Genomic DNA, 24285 nt, shown 5'->3' on the forward strand with positions numbered 1-24285 from the left:
CCATCCCAACAGGTCATTATGGGTAATTGTGGATTACAAATGAAAACAGGGTGCACATACCTGTAACTGAGGTTTTTCAAGTAGTCATTTGTGTAATTATACATGGGAATTGTGCACAAATAGGCCAGTCATGAAAGAGCTCCTTTTTTTCAAGTGTTGCTTCTAACCACAGGCCATGTGAGGAGGGAGACAGGCACCCATTTCCTTTACTGAATGTGTAGCTACACAATATGCCTGACATATGTTGTATCACCAGTGTATGACCAGACTTGAAGTCAGATGTAGATTTGAGGAACTCACTTTAAAAAGAGATCCTTCAGCAGGCATTGTGAGAGAACACTGAAGGGATGGGTGGGGGGGGGGAGCTTCCTGTTTCCTACCCACTCCACTTTTGACAGGGGGAAGGCCAGCAGCAGGGCTTCCCCTCTCTTTTCTCTGGCTCAATGGAGCCCATCCTTAAGAGATGCAGCTAATGATGCCTAAATCCCGGTGGTTTTAGCATGAACTTGCAAGGATACTGAACTTGCAAGGATACTGAAAAGTTCTCATAATAGTACTTTAACAGATACAATCCAGTGGGATAAGGGCTGTGCAGAGATGTCACAACTTTTGTGGTATACTGCACAGCTTTTAAAATATCTAACAATAACTCAATGAGATAGGTTAGGACACACGAATGTTAACTGAGCCAAGGTCACTCAATTACTTTCATGGTCAACTAGAGATATGAACCTAGATGTCCCAGATCGTAAGCTGGTACTAAACTGGTTCCTGTCGGTAAGAGGTAAGAGTGGATGTTCCTTAGTGGTCTCCCATTCAAGTAATAAGCAGGGCTGAAGCCATTTGGATAATAACAACAAAAACCTGCACAAATACTATGCCAACACATTACAACAGCCTAGGCCTCTGGGTGAGGCTCGAATTGTAATGAAAGGCCAACAACCAACTAAAGAACTGGCAACTGTAATATTAAACACAATTAAATAATAATGATTTTCACATGCTGTCCTTCAGGGTGACTCATAACAATGTTTAAATACAGTAAAGCAATTAAAAGTTTTAAAAAATAATCTAAATCAGATGGAGACCAAATCATACTAACTAAAATACAAGAGGGAATTAAAGCTGGGTGGGAAAAAGGGAGGCCAAAATATGAAATATTGTGCCTGCCTGAACCATATGCCTGGTGGAACAATTCTGTCTTACAGGCCCAGTGGAATTACAATAAGTCCCACAGAGTGTTCCACCAGGTTGTTCCACCTTAGCCCTGGCTGAGGCTAGCTGGACCTCTTTTGGGCCAATAGATTTTCATTTGCTGACCGCAACAATCTTGCTGAGAATTGATGAGGTCAGGCTTGTCTGGGACATCCAGGTCAGTGCAGCCATAATGATAGTGTAAAATAAACTACCAGAGATTAAAATGTTCTGTCCTCTTCCACTAGCTTTTTTCATTATTTTTTATTTCTTCCCTTTCATTTTAATTCTAATGGTTCCTCTTCTCATGGTGAAGGAACAGAGAACTAAGGGGAGTGAGAGCACTCTTCCTTTTCATATGACCTATGAGCAAATACAATTGCAAAGAAGAATCTGCCTTGCATTCCAAAGGGATGGGGAACCTTCTGCAACTTCCTGCATATGTGAAGTTCCTATGTCAGACTGCACAGAGACCATAAGGAGGAATATAACATAATCCTCAAGAAAGATTATACATACAATTGTATATACACACGTATAAAGTTACACAGATAGGTCACATCTGTAAGTGTGTGTGTTCTTTTACTCAACACACACTCAAAGGTGTGTGTTCTTTTATTCAAAGATGAAAGCGAGAGACATTTAGAAAAAGAAAAACACTGGGAATCTGCTAAAACTTTTTTGGGATCAGTGAAAAAAAATTCTCCTACTGGTTATTAACACCTGTGATGGGCAAGGAAGAATTGCCTTCTTCAGTGATGGCCAATCACCTTTGATTTGGGGTAGAAAGAAGAGTGGAATGTTAGGAGGGAAACAAGTTTTACTAGTGACCAACTGGGGGAATTGTGGGAGAGTGGGTTTTGAGGGCGAGGCAGTAGGAGAGAGCCTGATGAATAAGAGAGTCTTTAGGAACTTCAGTGAATTAGAAGATAAGCAAGGTTTGGGTTTGTCCCTCTCAGAAACAGTACAAAGTAAATCTACTTTGCTATTCACAACTACATTAAGCCCTTCTAAGATTTTTAACCATAAATGTGTAATAATCTTCAGCTCGTAGCTACTTTGTTACTCTGATCAATTAAATAAAATAGTTATTTTGTAATATAAATTGCATGAGTAATAGCTAAATCATAAGCTGTCCTAGTCAGTAATAAATCTGTCTTGTGAACATTTTGTCTATCCAAAGAATATAACTTTGTCTCTGGTACAGGCACAAGGAAAAGTGTTGATGGTGAACCATAATATCCACTTCAGCCTGAGGGGCTTTATCAAAGGAGAAAGGTTAAAATAAAACCTAAAATAAAATATTATGACACCCATTACTGTAATAAAATAACGCTATAATTAAACTATAAGTTTTTAACTATAGAACTATAACACTACACTCTTTACTTACCCATAATTTTCAGCTGAACCATTGACTACATGATCTGCCCATGAATATGCACCATTGTAATACCTTTATAATGCAGTTAAAATAAAAATATGTTATAAAGATGAATTTTTTCATAGTAACATTTTCATGAAATAGTTTTTGTTTTACTAATCTGGAATTCGTTCCAAGATTTTTCACATATCATGTCCAAGGAATCTTAAAATTCACTGAGAAAATTAGACCCTTTTGGAGAATAAGTACACATATATTTTTATCCTTTATAAATCAAGAGAATTCAATCATTGTAAGCAGCTTAAATCTATTTTTTAACATTTTTTTTCCTGAGCCCCAGTGCTTTTGATGGGACTTTCTGTATTGATGGACTACAATAGAAATATGAATAACCAAATAACACTCTAATCTGAAATAGCTGCATCTTACAACTTATCTTCCTGTCTACCTCCACTGGTGCCTCTTTCTTCCCTCCCCTTTTCCAGGTGCTTTGCATACACATTGTCTAGGCTTGCCAGCTCCAGTTTGGGAAATGTTAGGAGCTTTTGGGGCAGTGCCTAGGGCAGGGGTGGCCAATTTATGGTGCTCCAGATGTTCATGGACTACAATTCCATGAACAATTTATGGTGCTCCAGATGTTCATGGACTACAAATCCCATCAACCCGTCAGCAGACCAACTGGCCATGCTGCAGGGGCTGATGGGAATTGTAGTCCATGAACAACTGGAGCACCATAGGTTAGCCACCCCTAGCCTAGGGAGTGCAGAAGGGAACGAGCTCAGTGGTGCTGTGATATCACAGAGCTCACCCTCTGAAGTTGCCACTTCAGTGGTCTGGAGATCAGATGTAATTCCAGAACTCCAGGCCCACCTTGAGAATGGCAACCTTAACAGAGTCCAAGGCATCCAATACACTCCCAAGATACATCTCAGAAGGTAACCAAGTCTTGCAGGGCTTTGATCTCCTTGGGAAGCCTGTTCCATCAGGTAGGGGTCAGGTCTGAGAAAGCCCTGGCCCTTGTAGAGGCCATCCTGATCACTTTTGGGCCAGGGATCACTAATAGGACCCCCTACGAGGAGCAGAGGGGCCTAACAGGGCAATATGGAGAAATATTTTATTTCCAGCAATTTATGCCATTGGGCTGTATAGGGGGCTCACAGCTCAACCAGTAAGTTTCTTCTCCTTTTTAGCATACTGCACCACAAGGAACCCCTTTGGAGTTGGTAGGACTGTGCCGTGACTGGTTTCTGCCCATCTACTCCTCCCCTGTGGATTGAGCTGCCTGTGTCATTGCCCTTGACTATTTCAAATTTCTATCACAAGTCGTCTACAAAGTGTTATGGTAATAATTCTTCTACAATTCGTCTACAAAGTGTTATGGTAATGATATATCTACTGTATAAATCAAAATACCTTTCAGGAGTGGGGGAAGTATCAGTGTCATCAAAATATGTTTTAGGCACTCTTCCCTCCTGCCTACTCCTCCTGAACATGAAATAAACAGCAGAAAGTTTTCAAACATTTTAGTATTGCCGAAGGTGCACTGTGATTGTTTTTGTTCCATCACAGAATAATTGTTATGCAACATTGATACTCCTCTTTTGCTGCAATGGAATGCAGTCCAGCAAACATTAGGCATGCCTACAGGCAGAAGAACACAGTATAAAGAACTCGAGGATGCTACTGATAACCAAAATTTTCTATTGCCAATAACATCTATTTCAGGGGTAGGGAACCTTTAACACTCAAAGAGCCATTTGGACCCATTTTCCATGGGAAAAGAAAACACTTGGAGCCGCAAATAATTTTTGACATTTAAAATAAAGATAACACCGTATATATTGGGTTTTTTCACCTTTTACTCCGCTCATTTTGAGAAGCGCATGGATGCATCCGCCCTGCTTCCTGCAGGGCGGGCAAGGATGGGGCCAGCAGCTCGGCTCGTGGAGCCGCAGTGCAAGGGCAGAAGAGCCGCATGCGGCTCTCGAGCCAAAGGTTCCCTACCCCTGATCTATTTGAACTAATTCCACAAACTTATTCCATCATTATGGTATTTGTGACTCTTCCCCTGCTTGTGACAGTCAATTAAGTGCACAGGAGCAGAGAAATGCCCAATTATGACTTTTGGTGCCAAATGCCTAGGGGATGAGCACCTCATCTGCTCATTTCCTTGTATGCATAACAGTCACCAGTGGGTTCACTGTTCAGGGCAGTGAGAGGGAGGATAGTCAAAGTTTAAAATTCTATTGCAGGACCCTTTGACTCTCTGCTGAGATGACTTTTAGACTGAAGGATTAAAGGTTGCTGTCAAAGCAGACAACAGGTTTTCTCCACAATAAGCAAGGAATGAGAAGACCAAACCTCAGTAATCTGTCTTCTGTATCATAGTCTGTATGCATGAACTCAATAATGTGTTCACACTGCAAGAATACTGACTGCCCTAATTCCAATTCTGCTTGTAATAGGAGTATGATTAGTATTATATGTAGCAACTGAATGGTGAAAAAGTCCAAGAACTGGAGTTGGTTTCAACTGACTATGAGGACTGAACCCACAATATTCAGGTTGCAATGGCAGGTAAGGCGTCTTGAAGACAAGGCATGAGCCCATTCTGCACAAAACATCTTTAAAGTGACTGCCCTCCCTAACAGTATGGGGCCAACTCCACAGGGGCCAAAAACAGCGCCCCTGCAACCGTAAAACCACTGTTCCAGGGGTGCTGTTGTTGTTGTTGTTGTTATTATTATTATTATTATTATTATTATTATTATTATTATTATTTAGATTTAATAGACCGCCCTACCCCCGAAGGGCTCAGGGCGGTTTACAAAACAAGCATCGAGGCAGCACCATGCTTTCCCCCCTCCCCAACTGGCGGGGGAACACTGTTTTGGGAAACAGCGTTTCCCAGCTGGCACCATGCAAACAGCACCAATTTGGAGTCGCTGCTTTTAGGCACCTCCTGCTTTCCCCAAACTTGCCTTCTCTCCATGCAGAGCTCCACAGGGACTGGGAAGACATTCCCATGCTGCCCTTCGACCCCCGGGCAGCATGGCTGTGTCTCCTTGTCCCTGCGGAGCTCTGCAGGGGGAGAAGGTAAGTGTGGGGAAACAAAACAGAGGCACTTCATGGAAGTGCCTCCACGGGCCACAGCCGCTGGCACCTCAGCGTGCAATCAGGCCCAGGGCCACACCTGCATCATATATGCTGGTGTGCAGCTGCTGTGGGAGCCCGTGTGGAATTGGCCTGGGTTATTACTATTACAAATACTGTAGCTATGGCACAAGTGCCAGGCAAAAATAAAGGAGTTTATTTTATTTTATTTATATCCTGCCTTTCATCCCAATGGGAAGGAAGCTTACAGCATTCTCCTCTCCTCCGTTTTATCCTCACAACCCAGTGAGGTAGGTTAGGCTGACAGTATGTGATGGGCCCAATGTCATCAAGCTTCTATGGCCCTTTCCACACATGCAAAACAATGCACTTTCAATCCACTTTCACAATTGTTTGCAAGTGGATTTTGCTATTCCGCACAGTAAAATCCAGCTGCAAAGTGCAATGAAAGTGGATTGAAAGTGCATTATTCTGCATGTGCGGAAGGGACCTATGACACAACTGGGGATTTGAAACTGGATTTCCCAGATCCTGGACCAACACTACACCATGGTGGCTCTCCACAGTTTTCTGGCACAACCTCCAGGAAACCAGGAAGTTTTGTTCTCTGGGCTTTGATGTAGTGTGTGGAGGCATGAGGGTTTTTCTTTTCTTGTGTAGCGAATGATTAACAGTGAGGAAATTAGACACCTGATGCAAACACATTAACACCAGTTTGTGGGATGAAGCAAGCATTGACGATTTGGTCAGCAATTGGTCTTCAATAAGTCACAGAGGCACTGTAACCAAAATCACTGGTTGTACAATCCTAAGGACCACTTAGGGCCACTTCCTTGATGATTTGAGGAAGATTAGCAGGTATTTATGATCTGTCTCAGGACGGTGTGAGAGAGATATAATTCCTGCAGGGCTGAAGGAGTTTAAGTTTTGGGAGTCTAGAAGGATTACAGCTGTCATATTTAAGTTGTTTAAAGACTGTCCCACAGAATTAGTCCAGCTTTTTCTGAAGGGAAGCCATGCATTAAAACCAGCTTCCCATATTCTCCTGATATTAGAAATGGTTTCCCTATGCCACTTTTAAAAGAAAGAAATTAGTTTCACATTAAGATGTTGCCACAGGCATCACTGGATCAAAACAAATGAGCCATAATTATACATATTTTAGAACCCAGAGATTAAGACAAAGGGAACATCGAGGTTAAAGATTAATTAAAATTAAAACATTACAATCGGACAAGATCAATATTGTGAGAACAGTGGTGCCAAAATAAATGTATACCTAAGAAATAAATATGAAAGATTTCCAGAAAATGAAAGTGGAATTTGGCAGAAGGATCCACACCTTGCTCTACTTCATCCTACCAAAGACTATCTTACACTTAATGTCATATTTGATCAATGGTTATGATCAAAGGAAGTAACTGTGTATATCCATGTTAGTGCTCAAGAAAAATAATAGAAATCCAACAACTTTTTTTCCAAGCAACAGATGGTAATTTCAATTTGTTTTCCAGCAGAGTATCTATCACATGGATAAAGCATTATTGAAAACTACCTGCAGCTCTAACTACTACACTTTGATATGGCCAATACACAATTATTTCCCCTTAATTTTAAAGTAAATCTGTAACTATGATTTTAGTGCAACCATCTAACAAATAATATTTTTGCTATACAAGTACAGTTCAATGTTGTTTTTAAATGTACCATTAAACACAAACAACTGCTTATATCTGCTTATATCTGATATAGGGGGCTAAATAAACACAACATATGTATTATACCTCTCAAATTCATAGTAAGCACCCTCAGAATAGGTACGGCACATCGTACGGGATCGAAGCAATCTGATTGCATCTTCACAAAAGATAGGATACATTGAGCGATCCTTGCTGCCAAAACACAAGGGATGAACATGAAGCTAACATGAGAATACACACAAAATGAGTGCCTTTTAGGCTCAATGGACAACAGAAGTAACAATTATAAATGAATAACCAACATAGAAGAGGTGACAAAATGAAATTTAAGGTGTTGGACAATTAAATCAATTGTGTGATATACAGCATGATAATGCATACAAGTAATTTATGGCTCTTGCAAATTATTTCCAAAACAGAATTTATGTATTTATTTAGAAGATTTGTATGTTGCCTCTTCAGACCTGCTCAAGGGGTGTATATTTTCCAGGAACTAGCTAGATCTAATTGGAAGCTTAAACCCAAAATATTAATAACTGCTTTATTTTTTAAGTTTTAAAAATGTGTCAACAATTGCAATTGAATGTGTCTTGTTGGCAAAAGTATACATTTTAAATGTATTTTTAAAACTAATACCCAATAAACTTCTAATTGCTTGCTAATGAAAACATTCATGTGACACTCCATTCTTCTGAATAGTGTGCAGTAAAAACACAGGTTAAAGTAGGGACATGCATTTATACAGATAGAGTCACACACAGGAAATCAGATACCTTGCATCTCTATGATGGGCGCCAATGGACTGAGTGTGTTGGGACCAAGGCAGAGTGTGATAATGACTGAAAGCATAGCAGAAACAAAAACAAAAATAAGACAATAAAATGAAGACAAACTAACATTTGCTACTAAACACAAAGCTGAATGGAAGATGACATGAGGACAGGGTAGCTATAGTGGTCCGTAAACAAAGAAAACTTGGTCAAACGATCATCTTCACAAAAGTGGTGATCAGGCCAGCAATCCATAAAGCAATGAACAACTCCAGCATTCCATAAAGCTAATGACGTTATTATCTAGAGATTCAACTGACATCTTTGTCCTACGGTACTATGAGAGGTGGGAGGGAAGGCGGTATGGTACAGCTTGATCTCATCAGATCTTGAAAGCTTAGTAGGGCCACTGCTTGTAAGGGAGACCTCCAAGGAAGACTTTGTTGAGAAAGGCAGTGGCAAACCACCTCTGCTCAATCACTTGCTTTGAAATCCCCTTGATGGGGTCACCATCAAGTCTTGACAGCACTTCTCTCTCTCTCTCTCTCTCTCTCTCTCTCTCTCTCTCTCTCTCTCTCACACACACACACACACACACACACACACACTTTTTAGATATCCTTCATACCCCAATGCCAGCGCAAACAGGGGAGTTTAAGCCTATCACAGACACTCCTAGTAGCTGAATTAATGCAGCCAACAGGTATAAACACATCCCTCATTTGTGACACACAAGATGTATCAGAATGCTGTAGTAATGGGAGCTAAGCAGAGCGTACATATTACTCCCTTTCTGCAGATGCTCCACTGGCTGCCCATCTGTTACTGGGCTCAGATTAAGGTACGGGCGACCACATACAAAGCCCTTCATGGACTTGGCCCCTCTTATTTCTGGGACCATATCTCTTCCTACGTTCCATCATGACAACTTTGCTCAAGTCAGCAGGGGCTTCTGCAGATGCCAATATGCAAATAGGCAAAATCAACTACTGCTTCTACACACTCTTTCTCCATTGTGGCTCCTGACTGAGGAGATCAGGAAAGCTTTCGCTCTCCTGGCTTTCCATAAACAATGCAAAACTGACCAATCAAGAGGGCTTTTCTGCACAGGTAATTGTGTTGCACTGTACAAAGTCATTTTTAAAACCTGCTTGGATAAATGATTAAGAACTGTGGTCCATCATTTGTGTTTGGCTTATTGTAAGTAGGATCCTACTTATGTAATTTCTATACCACTTAATGTTTCATGTGAATACTTTTGCTCGGCATCAGTTCTCTCTGGTGGTTCCAGATGTCCAGAATCCTAATGCATTCATTATTGAATGTCCCATTTTTTGTGATTGTACTGGTTCACTTTGTAAAATCTGTCTTGAGTCCCTGTGAGAAAATAACTATAAATAAATAATTTGTGCTCCCCAAATCCTTTTTTCCATTAACATTTTTTTACTCCTGAGTAAATAGCTACATTAAAAGTATACTACAAGATTCTGAAATAGTTAATCCCTTCAATCAGGATTTGAATTCACTCCATGTTATATACAATAAAAAAGGAAAGATAATGATTTCATCTTTTATCAACGTGGCAATAATTGAACAAGCTGATTATGTACCATCTTATAGCACTACGAGTGATTAATAACACAAAAATGAACATGATAAAATAAGCTGCAGTAGAATCCTCTACAGAGACCACTAAAATCAGTGGGTTTAGAAGTATGTAAAACCAGAGGCATACTGGCAATAAATGGCACCCGGGGCAACCCCCCATGTCCCCCATTGGAAGGGGGCAGCAAGTATCAGCAGCCAGTGCCGGACCAGGAGCCTGCCACAAGCTAGTCAAGAAGTGCCCTGTGGCAGGCTCCTGGCCCGGGGCTGGCTGCTGCTGCCCCCCGCCTTGTTTGGAGGCCGCGCCTGCGTTGCTCGAGAGCCTTGAGCAAGGCAAGCGCAGCCTCCGAACGAGGTGGGGGTGGCAGGTGGCAGCAGCCAGCACTAGATCAAGAGCCTGCTGCGGGCCCACTGGGCGCCAGCTACTGCCACCCCCCACCTCAATCAGAGGCCACGCCTGCCTCACTTGAGGCTCTCGAGTGAGGCAGGTGTGGCCTCTGACTGAGTGGGGGGGCCGGCAGGCAGCAGCAGCTGGCAGTGGGCCAGGAGTCTGCCACGGGCTCAGTGAAAGGCACACTTTGGCAGGCTCCTGGCTTGGCGCTGGCGGCTGCTCCCCCCCCACCTCCATCAGAGGCCCTGCCTGCCTCTCTCAAGGGGCTTGCCACATCCTGGCACCAGTTGCTGCCAGCAGGTGTGTCGGTACCTGCCAGGGGGACATGCAGGCTTCTGATCCTTGACCACTGCTTGATCACGCCCCCACGTGATCAAATGGGTGGCACCCGGGAACCTGTGACCCCACATGTCCCTCTGGCAGATATGCACCTGTGTAAATATGTTTATGATTTTTGTACAAGGACTACAGATAATTAAATTTGCTCCTTAATGCACTTCAGAATGTCAGTATTAACTTGAAGAACACTGGAACAATATTTATATTTGATACTGAGGTCAAAGAAAGATGGAAATGTTCTTATGTTTGAACTGATTTATACATAATCAGTGTAGGGGAGCAAAAGTAGATGCAAAATTTAACAAACAGTCAAACATTTTGCTTTAGAATTGATTCATTGAGCAACTAATGAATGCACACCCTACTATTTAGTCATCTAATTTTTATACAGCTCTCACAAAATGTTTTTTTCTAAATCAGTAGTAATTCCACCAAGGTGACTTTTTATGGTGCTTTGGGGGGGAAAAAGACTGAGGGATTGTCATGGACAAGTAGTAGCCTGTCATTTCAAGGATTTCTTATTTTGGAAGATCAAGTAGTCCTTACCACAATCCAAATAGGAATGCAGTATGATTTGCTAGTCTCAAGAGACACTTTATGGCTTTTAGCTCTGTCTTCCCATTGGACTTGGTTTGCCTTGGGGGGATGCAATCTCAGTATATCCTGGTTTTGTCAAGATAGAATATGCCATACTATGGTCCACTGTTATTCAAGAAATCAGAGCACTCAGCAGTGCACATTATTGTTTATGCAGGTAATTTTCTGTGGGTTATCAGATTTTTCAGACATGGCTCGTTTACTTTCTTCCTTGTTCTCCATCCACTTTTCCTCCATTACACACAAATCAATTTGAGATCCCTCTAACAACATTCACTATACTGTTGCTGATTTTTTGGCTTGAAATTAAATTTTTATTGAAGTTTACGAGTCGTGAATATCAGACTGAAGGATACACTAAGCCCATTGGAAACATTGAGATTGGGTCCCCATGATTCAGCAAGGAAATGTTCCGTCCTTCTGTGTATGATTTCTTAATGCCTATATTTATATATAGATAACAATGCTGAAAAAGTGCTCCTGCAGAAGTTTTTTCATTACCCTTTGTCTTGAAACCCACCCATGTGCACTTAGCTAATAACACCTGATTTCTTATAGCAGTAGTGGCGAACCTATGGCACGAGTGCCAGAGGTGGCACTCAGAGCCCTCTCTGTGGGTACGCGCACACAGAGTTTGTCATGTGGAGGGGTGGAAAATCACCCCATCCCCCCCACACATCTAGGCTGGCCTGGGCTGCTGGGCACAATGCCTTGTGGCAAGCAGGGAGGACTTGGCTGGCTGGCCTGGTGCCTGTGCTCCAGGTGGCTGCTGCCTGAGGGGGGGGGGACAAGGCAGAGGAGGCAGAGATGCTAGAGAGGCACAGAGTGGTGCATGCTGGATTTGCTGGAGGCTACAGCAGGCTGGCCTCTGCTCAAGCAGGTGGACTGGAGGCAGAGGGGTGGGGTGGAGGTGCTGGAGCAGCACAGGGCAGAGCAGCGGGTTCACACAGGACTAAAACCTCAGTATTCAGGTTAAATTGCCGTGTTGGCACTTTAAAATAAATAAGTGGGTTTTGGGTTGCAATTTGAGCACTTGGTCCCGAAAAGGTTCACTATCACTGTTTTATAGGAAGGATGAACAAAAGCTGATGCCACCCTACTCCTTCAAATTCAGAATGAATGACTCTCGCAACTGAACCAGCTAGTCACCTACTAAAGGACTGGCTTCTAGTCATGCCTTGGTTAGCTGCAGTCATGATTTAGAAACGTCACCTGATTCAGACTGCTGAAGCTTGACTGTTGGTGAGCATAAGATGACCTGAACACATTTGTAACCATTTTGAAACTACTTAACAGGTTGGCTGTTTGCTTCCAGGACAATCAAGATTCTGGTTGTGTCCTTTAAAGTCCAAAATATTTACAAAATGAGAGCATCTTCTCCATTGGCAGGGTATCTTATGAAACTGTCTCATACTGACTCAGACAGCTGGTCCATCAAAGTCAGTATCATGTTCTCAATCTGGCAGAGGCCTTCCAAGGTCTCAAATGTAGGACTTTTACAGATGCTGGAAACTGAACTAGGGGCCTTGTGCATTGCAACTAGATGCTCTACTATTGAGCCACACCCCTCCCTTAAAGGTATCTTCCATCCTCTGAACTCAGGAATTCTATTCCATAGCTGGCCTTTTTATCTTCTTCTCTTGCTTCCTTTCAAAGGATCAACAATGTTCTAATTTGCCTATGCCAGGCATGTCGAACGCATTTGTTAAAACAATCAGAGATGACATAAGTGTGTCTTCGTCGGGCCAGGCTCGGTTGGGGGAGGGAGGATGCCTCTGCACTGGGTGGTGGTGGCTGAACTGATGAGTCTGAAGCAGGATGAGATGGCTGCTTTCAGAGGGCTTATCAGGCACATGAGCCAGCTGAGGCAACTCCCCTCCCTTTGCAGGGAAAGAACCCTAATTAGATTTTAGTTATCTTTCACAACACTTTAAAAGGTTCGATGAAAAATGAGTACCTGTCCTGCTTTCTGCAGGGAGGCCCAGCCAAGTCTCCTTGGAAGCAATGCCCTCAGGTCAAGGAAGTGAGGCTTGACAAAATCAACAAGAACTGAAGGCAAGGAAGTGAAACTAAGAATTTGCACTTAGTGGACCAGTTGATCCAGCAAGGCAGCTTTCCCATACTTCAGTCTAAATAGGCTGAGCAGGAGCTGAGTTCCTGTGGCTGCACTGTGCTTGGCCAAGAGCCTACGAAGAACTATTGTCCTCACTTTGGCTCTGGGATGGGGCTTCATGCAGCCAGTCCAGACAAAGAATAAGCGTTGGTCTTTATAGCTTGCTTTTCTCTCTACCTTTTAAGGAAGATCAAAGTGGCTTATAATTGCCTCCCCTCCCATCCCCACAACAAACAATTGATGAGGTAAGTGAGACTGAGAGAGTTCTGAAAAAACTGTGATTGGTCCAAACTCGCCTCTTCATGTGGAGGAATGGTGATGATCCCCCGGTGATCCCCTGGGGTCCCCCTCAGCCTTAATTCCTCAGGCTTCTCCTCTGAAGACTCCAAGTCTACGTCACTGGATTTGTCTCAGGTGATCATGACAGTACCAAACATGCAACATAAATACTGAGGAAAAGTGCATGAAGATCTATTGAGCAATGTTTATATAGTCTGCTGGAAAAAACATATGTACCAGTGTTTTTTCTCAATGAAAAGCTATTAAAATGTGTTAATTTGATTCTAAGTAATTTCATGCTTCACGGAAAACACTGCTGAAATTAGTCTTGTGCAATTAATAGGAATATAATGTTTCTTAATAGTCACAGAATTTCTCATGAGTTACAGTAGAACTATATTATATATTCTGAGCAATGTCTTATTAGGTACACATAAAATCATTGCACCATTTTTGAAAGACCAGGATATGCCAACTACCATATTTTGGTTATGGAACTTAAGACAATTGAAAATTCTACAAAAAAAACCCCCTTTACATTAAGTTAAAATGAGTTATGAGCTAGTTCTGAAAACAAAAGAAAACAACTTCCAACTTACTCCCTATAGTTTCATTGGTGTCTTCCTGCCTGTTAGAAGAACATATATTTTCCAGGTAAACATTTCCCTTTTCTTCCCTCATAATCAGAAAGTCAGTCCACAGTGCTACCTGATCACTCTCCAAGAGAAGGATCCTAAGATTTTGTACAGAACCATATGCCTGCAGCTGTCAAAGATAAAGGCCGCAGTGGCTTTTGAAAGACTATGCAGAAGCTCAAGAGGCTGCTTTGCAGACATCCTCCAAAAGGTGCTGAGACAGTGGAACCTCTCTAATGAACCTCTGTAATGAAAAGGAAAGTACAGCTAGAGAGGCCTCGATTCCCAGTGTAAGACCAAAAGAAGGATGGCTTTTTTCTTCTGTAATTTTGACTGGGTTGCAGCTGTGATGAATGAATCCGGCATAGCCCCAGATTGTTCACATTGGCTGGGCCACACACCTTTGCACAGAGGCGCTTAAATGTTTTTTTAAAAAACTGACCTCTCTCGATGTGCACCTATGCACGCAGGCACACATGCTTCTCTAGAGCCTTGCTGGAGCCAGTAGGGCCTGTGTGGCTCCGCAGATGGGAGCCTGGAGGGACAGGACATAAGCCCCTCCCCCCCACACAGAGTCGCATAACGTGCCTCACAGCTGTGGTTGTTCACTCAGCTGCGGCTATGAGGCATGTTAAAACAAAAGAATAGCAGAAATCGCAATTCTTGTAAAACCGGGGGGGGGGTGTGTGTGTAAAACCAGGACGGACTCGCTTCAGGAGATGGATCCATGAGAAGTCCCCCCCCCCCGGGGTTTTATCCCATCCTCAACCTGTGTTTATTAGCCCGGGCGGAAGGGGCCTGAGTTGGGCCATTTTGAGAGCCATTGGGTGCTTTCACAAATGCCGAATAATGCACTTTCAATGCACTTTCCCGATGAACTTTGCAGTGCAAACAGCAAAATCCACTTGTGAAAATCATTGAAGTGCACTGCAAGTGCACAAGTGCACAAAATCCACTTGTGAAAATCATTAAAGTGCATTGCAAAGTGCATTATTCTGCATGTGTGAAACCTCCACTGTAATATTTCCAAATCCAATACAGCTTTGCATTCTGGTTGTAGTCCAGTTAAAGCGACTGAATTTTATTTCTTAGACTCTCTCTCAAATGTCACACTGTTTAGAATTAGTCTATTTTGTTGTGTTGACACCAGAAGATAGGAAACAAGCAAACAAGAATAGACAAGTCATTATCGTTCAGTGGACCAACAACAGTGGCCAAAATTTGCTGGTTCACAGATCTGTCAAGTCACTCCCCAAAGTAAAGTTTTTAATTCAGTTGCTGCATATTGTTTCAGCAACACAGAACCATCCATTAAAAGATACCATCTCACCATGATGGTTTCAAAGCATATTTCAGTGTTCTCGGCCAGTTTTTCAATTTGAAGGACAGTAGAACACATTAATCCTGCAATGCACCTTTTTTTCCTTCTTGAAATTCTGAATATAATCTGCTGTTCACTGCTGAATAGCGTGAAGTTCTTAAAAAGCAAGTATTGCTACCACTACCAGTCACTATTGCAACTCCCGCTGAAAATCAGGTCGATGCAGAACAATGGATACGTATGGAAAAGCACTTTGAATTCTAAGACCACAATTCAAGTGATACATCGTAATATATTTTAATATCAAAAAGGTACCCTTAAAACCTAGTAATAATATTAGTAATCAGAGATGGAAATTCAAAAGAAAATAAGCATGTTGGGAGGATTATTACAAATCATGACCCACCCACCCTCCACCCCCCAAGAAAAAGTCCAACTACTTGAGCAAGTGTCAGACTGAATTAGGTAGATTCCACCAGAGACATTTAGCCTGCAAAATAGTCATTCACATTCACACTGTTTTTACAGAAAAACAGATAATATGATTGCCAGTGCACTGTAGTATTGTCTGTCTTTTTAAAAGGCCTGTTGGTGGACTTTAAAAAATTTTTAAAATAGAGTTGCAGCACCAGCTATCTTAGAATGGAAGGTCAAAGCTGTAATGAGGCTTATCATGCAGCAATCCCTTTGCATTTTTCTTTTTCTGTTACTTTAAAGACAGCTCCTGCTTCTCATTCTAACTGATACTAATGCAGTAAAACAGTTTTTGTTGGGAGGGGAGTTTCCATTATCGTTTTCTCTTTGTATCAAAAGTGACTGTTTATTAATCTTCTTGTAATTTTTATTATTATAATCCATAATTACAAAGCTATATGTTCCTTATGCTGTCCTTTGCCTTGAGGCAGGACAGCACCTTTTGGAAACTAGGGTTTGGGCCGCCACCTTCAAATTCTGGGTGCACTTCTGCTTCCACTATGACTCGCATAGTTTAATCCAGCTTGCGATGCTTCAGACTACTGACTTGTGGCTACTAATCGAGGTTAAGATGTCCTCCTTCGGCCTCTCCTGGGACTTCTTGCTCATGCTTACTGCCACTGAGATCTATCATCAATTAAAAATACATTAATTGAGCATGAATATCAATATCTTTTGAGCAAGGCACAGAGTTCTTGTTCACCTCCGTACTTTGGGATTATTTCCTGGATGTTATATGCAGCTAATTATCTGGACCAACTTCTTAATCATAAACTCAGATGGGCATTCACAAGAGCAGGATGTAATTCTTTTCCATCGCCATTACTTCAAGGTCGGTTTTCAAACATTTCTTGGTGTGATCAGCATTGTTCTTTCTGCCCCTCTTATGCCGATTCCCTTGAACACATTTTGCTCTTTTGCTCTGAATATAATAGCTTTACACCTGATTTTTCTGCCTTAACCTCAGTTGGGTTCTTGGCTCTTTCTAATGCAAAAAATGATTATTATTATTTTTGCTTAATGATTTTTATTGTGTATTCTGGATTAGGTCTCCCTGGCTCTAGCCTATACTATTTACACTATTATTGGATTCACCTTTCTGTTTTCATTTTCATTTGCAGGAGGAAGCAAGAAAAAACTATGCCAGGGGTGCATGCGCATGCTGCGCCCCTGCTGCAGCGCCGCCTGCCCCTGCCCCAGAACTCTCCCCCAGTCTGGCCACCCCTCCGCCCTGGGCGTTACGCCCCCTCCCCATTGGCGCTACACCACTGCTCATTTGTAAATGCCTAATAAAGGTCACTGAAACTGATACAATGCTATGCTCATGAAATATGAAAGAAAATTCACGAACCATCATTTTTGGCTGTCGGAAAAGTAGCAATTAAAGTATCTTGTCTTGCACCAACCATAGTCAGGAAAAGAACTGAATAAAGATTCATTCAGGAATACCATGGCCACCATGAATAACAGAAGGTCATTAATTAAGCACAGAGAAAACAGAAAAGTTCACAATTGCACAGTAAAACAAAAGCAGGACATGACTAAATTTACAGGGATCATTGGAAGGAAAAATAGACCTCTGCTCAGTGGGAATTAACTGGTGAAGTAAGATATTCATTCAGAGATACATTCAAAGAGTGGAGGTGAACCTGCTTTTGGGAGCCATGTGCTGCCACACCAACAGATTCACTCTCCCTAGGGCACTTACCCCAGCGGAGGGGTGATCCTGCTGGCGTGCACCAGCTGCCACTCCCCCCTTACTGGAACATGGCACTAAATGTCCCACCAGCATCCCAGGGCCTCTGCTGCCACTGCCAGAAAGACAGGACTGGGGCAGGGGGCATGGGCAGGGGAAGAGCTGACATTAGTCAACTCCCTCCCCAGCCTTTGCCAGCATTACGTTGGTGGACTGCAGTTTGGACTTAAGCCAGCTTTTTGGCTGGCATAAGTCCACTGAGGTCCATAGAGGCTTCTCAGTGGCAGGGAGGCTCAAGCCTCCCCAAGGCACCAGGAAGTCTTTCAGGAGCAGCGCCACAATGGTGCTGTGGCCTGCACCCTCCAGTTTCGATGGGGCTGCCCTTTATTTAAAACATCTGTTAGCCACCTTTTTCCCTTGCAAGAAGTCAAGGTGACTTAAAACATTGCCTGTGGTGCTGGGCTGTGCTGGATCTTAATGTGGGCTGCCCAGCCATATTAAAGGCTGAATGTAACTATCAGATCAATTTAGGGTTGCCAGTGTGGGGTAGAAAATACCTGGAGATTTTGGGGGTGGAGCCTGAGAAGGGCGAGGTTCGGGGAGGAGAGGGACTTTGATGAGGTATAATGCCATAGATTCCACCTTCCAAAGCAGCCATTTTTTTTCAAGTGAACTGATCTGTGTTGCCTGGAGATCAGCTGTAATCCCAGGAGATCTCCAGCTACCACCTGCAGGTTGGCAACCATAGATTAATTCCATTTGCCGCTTACCAAAAAGAAATCTTTTAGCAAAAAACAGTCATAATGCAACTGAATTGTTAGCGAATTCCTGCTTGAGTTGTCTGTGAAACAGGATGTGGTGTTAATCTATCCTTTATTGACTGTTGTTGGGTAATTCTTCACACTAAACAGTTTTTAAGCAAGATTCAGTTCAAGTTACTCATTATTAAAATCCTATGGCTTCAGTACTAAATACTTACTTTAGTACTAAATACTTTCTTTATTGTGCCTATGACACTTAGAGGTGCTTGAAGAGAGTATTTTTAATGTCAATTACCATTTGATAGTCCACAGCAACGCTCAAAAGAATATCGTATAACCTCCAATACATGCAGTAGGATTTTCCAGGTCCCTCTTTCCACAGAAACACCTGTAACCCCTTAAAAATTCCCTGCCTCCTTATAAAATTTTTGGAGCTGCTTCTGTACAATGAGATATCTTGAACTCATAAGGAAAAATAAGAATAAGTTTTCTGCATATGTAGAAATGTTTAAGGCATACAAGAGAAGACCTTTAGATCCCCAAGCAGAGGTTCAATGTTTTAAAATGTTAGATTACCATTATGTGTGTTTCAAATACTTATAGCAGGGTAGCAGGGAGGTCTGAAATATTCATTTCATTTTCAAAAATGTCATCTGAACAACAAGTGCTAACTAGGTAGCTCACTGTAAATACATTTTGAAAAGAAGATCACTTGTCAATTTTACCAAAATTATATAGCAGGTATATTGATATCTTATTGTGTAACGGCTTAATGTGATACGAAAGTGCAACTATATTATAAAACGTAGGGAATATTTCATCTTGCTTTCACCATCTAAATGAGGTGGAAAATACCTTGTCTATTTTTTTAATGAAAGCAAAAAAAAAAAGCTTTAAGTAATCTTGCAAAACAACCAACTTTAGCTAGTTATAACCTCTGGCTCAGTTCTGTTACATAAAAACACAGATGGAGCATATATCCTTGGTTATATATAAAGATCTGGTAAAGTGAAACTGTTGTGAATGCCATGTTATAAAGTTTGCTTTTAGAAAAGACACCAATCCATTGTTCCTTGTAAAGCAAATGAACAAACCACATACCTCATAGTAGAAATAACAGACAAATTGTTGCATAACCTATAATTGAAAACAGCTACATGAGCGGGGGGGGGGGGGAATAAAGATCTTTGAGGACAGCAGTTCATACCCTGAAACTCTTGTCGGTCTTTAAAGTGCTACTGGACTCAAATCTAACTGTTTCAGAAAAGCAGTGTCTGCAGAAGCAAGCATTCAATTTAAAAAGCAGATCACCTCTTTAGCAACTGGTGACATTATAGTGGAACTAAAAAATACCTTCAATGCTGCATGGTCTATAGAAGGCCGGGGTAGTTTTATAAGTAAAAGCTCCCCATAATATGGCTCCCCATAATTTTTATGTACAACATTAGAAGGATCAAATTGTTAATCCTTGCATATTTCCAACCTCTACATAATAAATAAATCATGGTTGTAATATACCAATACCACAATGATAGTTAAAACAAAATAAAAGGCTGTAGAGCCAATCTTATAGTTTCTCTAAAATATATTCCTTGTAGAATTTATCAGAGCTTTCCTCATGCTCTGCTGAACAGTGAATGCCTACTGGGATTTTCTGATATGTAACATACAATTTACTAATATAATAGCTAGAAAATTATACTTTCAGTGTAGTACTAGGTAAATATCTGTGCCAAGCTTTTGTAAATTGGAAAGGTTCAGGTTTGAATAAAAAAATGAAATAATCCTGCTTTTTGTCTGCAATATGTTATTTGGATTTACTCTGTGACTTTGGAATATCTACCTCTCTCTGTCTGGGGAGTTGTGGTCATCCATTATTCGATGTCTATCCATTCGGTTCATGGTATTGTAATGTGCAGGAGTAGATCGGGTCCCTCGAGACCCCTGTTCCACATTCCTACTGAAGAAACAAAACCATCAGTGTCAAGGAAGTGAGCTATTCTGTTGGTTGTCCCTAAAATGTGTTACTTTCATGATGTTAGTTGTAACATTTGACACCCTTGATTCTGATGAAATCTACTAAGGGTTCATAGGTTTTTTTTGCTCCTGAATACATATTTCATGGATGTGATGCAGATTCTAATGATCATTACAAACACACACGAATCTTCTCTTTCATAAAAAGTATAAAAAAGAGAGCTATTTTTTGTTAGAGAAAAATTTTGGAGGACATTACATATGATCCCAAGGCATCAGTATATCACCAGTGTGGCCCCACCCAGCCCAGATTTCAGGGGTTTGCAGCAGCGAGGCTGAGGGGTGGATAGCCACTGTCAAATCTGCCTCCTTTGCTGGGATAAGTGCTTTAGAGAGGAGAAACCCACTGGCACAAGGCCACACTGCTCCCTCAAGTCCTTCCCCCACACCAGATGGGGCTATAAGTCAGTTGCCCCTGTTACTAACTGTTCCAGAAAATTCAGAAAGATTGTTCCCCTGAATCAGCACAGGTAGACGGGTCACTCTGTCCTTGTGGAAAATATATGGCTCCTTGCAGGATGAGATGGTATTTAATTGTAACGCTATGCACGCTGATACAAGCCCCACCAGAAAGACAATCTTGATAGCGAACTCCTTAAGAGGTCACATAGTCATTGGCTCAAAAGGGAAAGGAAGTTAGAGTGGACAGTCAGTACTGAGAATCTATATGGTATGAACAATGAGAGGACTAATAAGAGATAAAAGAGAATGAACAAGAGATAATAAGTGGGCTAATCAGAGATAGAAATGTTTTAACATGAAGTTAGCCCAGCTATTTCTTGCCCTGCTCTTGATTCAGGAGGTTGTACTAAGTGATTGTCTGCCCCTTAAGGGTATTACTGCTGATACCTTTTTCCATGTCTTCCTATGGGAAGTCAAAAACTAAATGAATGTTGGCAGTCAAGGTTAAGTGCCATGTCCATACTCCAGCAAGCAAATATTCCATGTGGAGTTGCAAGCCCTGTTGCTTTAGTATTTATTCCAAGTCATTATTGTAGATATGAGCTTCAGTGAGAATCATAAGGATTGAAGATACTGCTTCTCATTCGGCACATGGTCAAGTAGAACACCTTTGGTAGAGGGCCTTGAATCAGTGGATCATGCTGTGATGGAAAAGGCAAGGTAGTCTGAGATTGTTGATGATGGAGATCTGGGAATTATAATCATTGAAGCCTGAATGAAGCCATTGGCACCAACTCTGCTCATTCCACTAGGATCATCTGGATGACTCTCAAAACTGGATGAATGGGAATGCATAACCAGGCACGTACTTGTCAGGGCATCTCTGTACTTCTGCCTGTTGACAAATAAAGTGCATGAAGAACTGGGAGAGCTGATGATTCTCCAGTAATTCAATAGATCCACATTAAGGCTTCCCAATGGTATCTGATCTTTCTGAATATTGAGGTACATTTACGATTCCCTGGTTCATTTTTTTCCTGCTGAGCTGGCTGACAATAATATTTGCTATTCCCACTATGCTTTCTGTTTTCATGGAGTTGATGATCTGTTTATTGTTGGTGCTCAAACTTTAGCATAATCCACGCATGCTCCACATATCTAATCCATCTTCTTTGATTAGATCTGATTCTACATTCACCTTACTCTACCCATCTTCCACAGTTATGATTAGTCCTCAGTCATTTTAATTGGACTGGTTATTGTTTCAAACTGGCATCTTAATAACATTTCCTCCCTCCTGCCTTTTTGTTACTTGGAACTTTAAGGGGACCCAGTCTTGTAAATTGATAAGCAGGTTGGTTCACTTGCTAGGACAACCTGCTTCCAGTTACATCCAGCTTGTAAGATGCCCTTTTATCTAGATTCTGCTGACCTGGCTACACTGATCCATGTTGCTATAACTTTCAGATTGAACTGTCGTAATGCACTCCATGTGAGGGGTGCCTTTGAAAATGCCTTGTAAAGTTTAATTAGTAGAAAATGCAGCAGAAAGTATCCCCTCTGGGATCTGCTGCTTAGAACAGATAACTATTGCTGTATCAATTACGTTAGCTACCTACTTGCTTCAGGGCCAAGTTCAAAGTGCTGGTTATTGCTTTTATTGCTTTTTTCTAATTGGACTATTATAATTTATGCCCTTGAACTTGGTTACTGCATTGTTTGCCTTTCTTGAGACCAGGAACATAAAATGTTAGGTTCATTTATTTAAATAAATAATTTATAACGATGCATGCTTCATACATCTGATGGCGTGACTCACAAATGGTATATTGGAATAAAACTGGTTTGTTTTCAAGGCACCACTGGACCTTTGTGGAACTGTATAGCAATGAGAATTGTTCTCCCGAGACTGGCTGATCATACATCTCCAGTGTGCTGAGCACCTTGAAGAGGAGATGAGGACATTTTTATTTAAAATATCAGTACTCTTACTTCACTGACTCCTTGGAAAGCTTTCACTGCCCCAAAGGGGTGTCTGCATCTAAGGATGCTCTGAGCATTCAAAACACCTCTGGAAGCAACTGCATCCCACCCCAAACTCCACATGGAGTTTGGGATGGGGCGAGCCCAGTTGAATGATGGTTGGGTTCAGCATTCAACTGCAATCCTGCCCCAGGGCTTCACATGGAGTTCAGGGTGGGGCACAGTAATTTCCATAAGCCGTTGGGCACAGGCTGGTTCGTGCCCTGCCTTTCCCCTCTGTATATATGCTTCCGAATCTGAGTCCTCAGACACCACCAAAGAATTACATAACAGAAGGCTACGCTGCCTGATTCTTGAGTTAGGGACATGGACAAGGCCATCTCTCCTCTTTTTGGAAGTTGATGCAAAGAAATATGTCCAAGAGAGCGAAGATTGCCCTGGTTTCTACATAGAATTCTTTATCTTTGTCTTCCTCCAAGAAGACATGTGACTAAGAATTGATATTTCCTTTTCCAAATGCTTCTCAGATGTTTTTGATTGGGTTTATGTTGATTGTTTGGTATAGGGAACTTGTAAGACAGTATTTATATTGAGCCCTGCATCTCTTAAGATACAAATGGCCTCAACCAAGTGAATAAATTGGGACATACTGTAAGGTCTCATAGAATTACTATCTCACTTCTTTTCTCTTTCCGGTTACTCACTGATACCTGAGAGGCAATATCCCTATGTCTGGCTGAAGAGGAGAAGATGCTGCTGCCACTCTTCCATCTCCTACATAGAGAATGTTTGTATGACTTGTGATCCTTCTTTAACTGCCATAGCAGGTTCTGTGTTTGCCACAGGAACTGCCTCCAGAAGGCGGAGGTGAGAAGGTGAGAAAAGAAAAGCATGAGGAGACTGGAGGAAAAAAAGATAAATTAGTCTTGTCGTGTCTCTGCATAGTATGACCCTCTCACTCTCCTGTTCATGGTCTCTTACTCATCCATTGGGATAATAAGAATGGTGCGCTGTATAGTGAACCATGGCTCCAAAGTTTAAGGTGATGCTTGGCCTGGTGGGAATCCCAACTGGAATCCCAACTGGATGTGCGTGGAACAATTAAACTGAACCATAAAGAGCCCTCTCTTGCTAACAAGCCAACTCAGAAAGAAAAAAAGTTGAAAAACATAGTGGGAAAGTGCTGAGCCAAAAGAGTTCCATTCCTTTCCCGAACAGGATGCAAACACCTCTTCCAGATCCTAACTAAAGTGGAATGTCCTCACTTGGTATCAAGGGGAAGAGCTTTTCCTACGACTAAGGACTGCCCCACCCTCCCAACACTACAGAAAGTAATGCCATATGTAGTATTTTAGTGAGAGATATTAATTAATTAATTTCAGGGAATGTATGTGAATGTAAATAATTTGATTCTAATTTAATTTACAAATATATATATAAAAAAACTCAAATCCGTCACAAATATAGAGATGGTCAATGACCTAAGTGGA

General features: G+C 41.7%; 1 protein-coding gene across 39 annotated transcripts in view; it reads right to left on the reverse strand.

Moving 5' to 3' along the window:
* Positions 1-24285, reverse strand: part of RIMS2 (regulating synaptic membrane exocytosis 2) — a 433065-nt gene that overhangs the window by 120288 nt on the left and 288492 nt on the right. For 30 of the 39 annotated variants that reach the window (XM_048508147.1, XM_048508154.1, XM_048508164.1 and 27 more), the window contains 5 exons: positions 20217-20333; positions 8166-8231; positions 7477-7584; positions 3992-4063; positions 2588-2650 (listed from right to left, as the gene is read on the reverse strand). The exons of 2 other annotated variants lie outside the window; for them this stretch is intronic. In XM_048508147.1, the coding sequence (XP_048364104.1) occupies positions 2588-2650; positions 3992-4063; positions 7477-7584; positions 8166-8231; positions 20217-20333 (426 nt within the window). The remainder of the gene's footprint in view (positions 1-2587; positions 2651-3991; positions 4064-7476; positions 7585-8165; positions 8232-20216; positions 20334-24285) is intronic. 7 more of the 39 variants (XM_048508177.1, XM_048508171.1, XM_048508182.1 and 4 more) reach the window with 3 other exon arrangements.

This window comes from Sphaerodactylus townsendi, linkage group LG09 (assembly GCF_021028975.2).
Source record: "Sphaerodactylus townsendi isolate TG3544 linkage group LG09, MPM_Stown_v2.3, whole genome shotgun sequence".
Classification (NCBI taxonomy): Eukaryota; Metazoa; Chordata; class Lepidosauria; order Squamata; family Sphaerodactylidae; genus Sphaerodactylus; species Sphaerodactylus townsendi.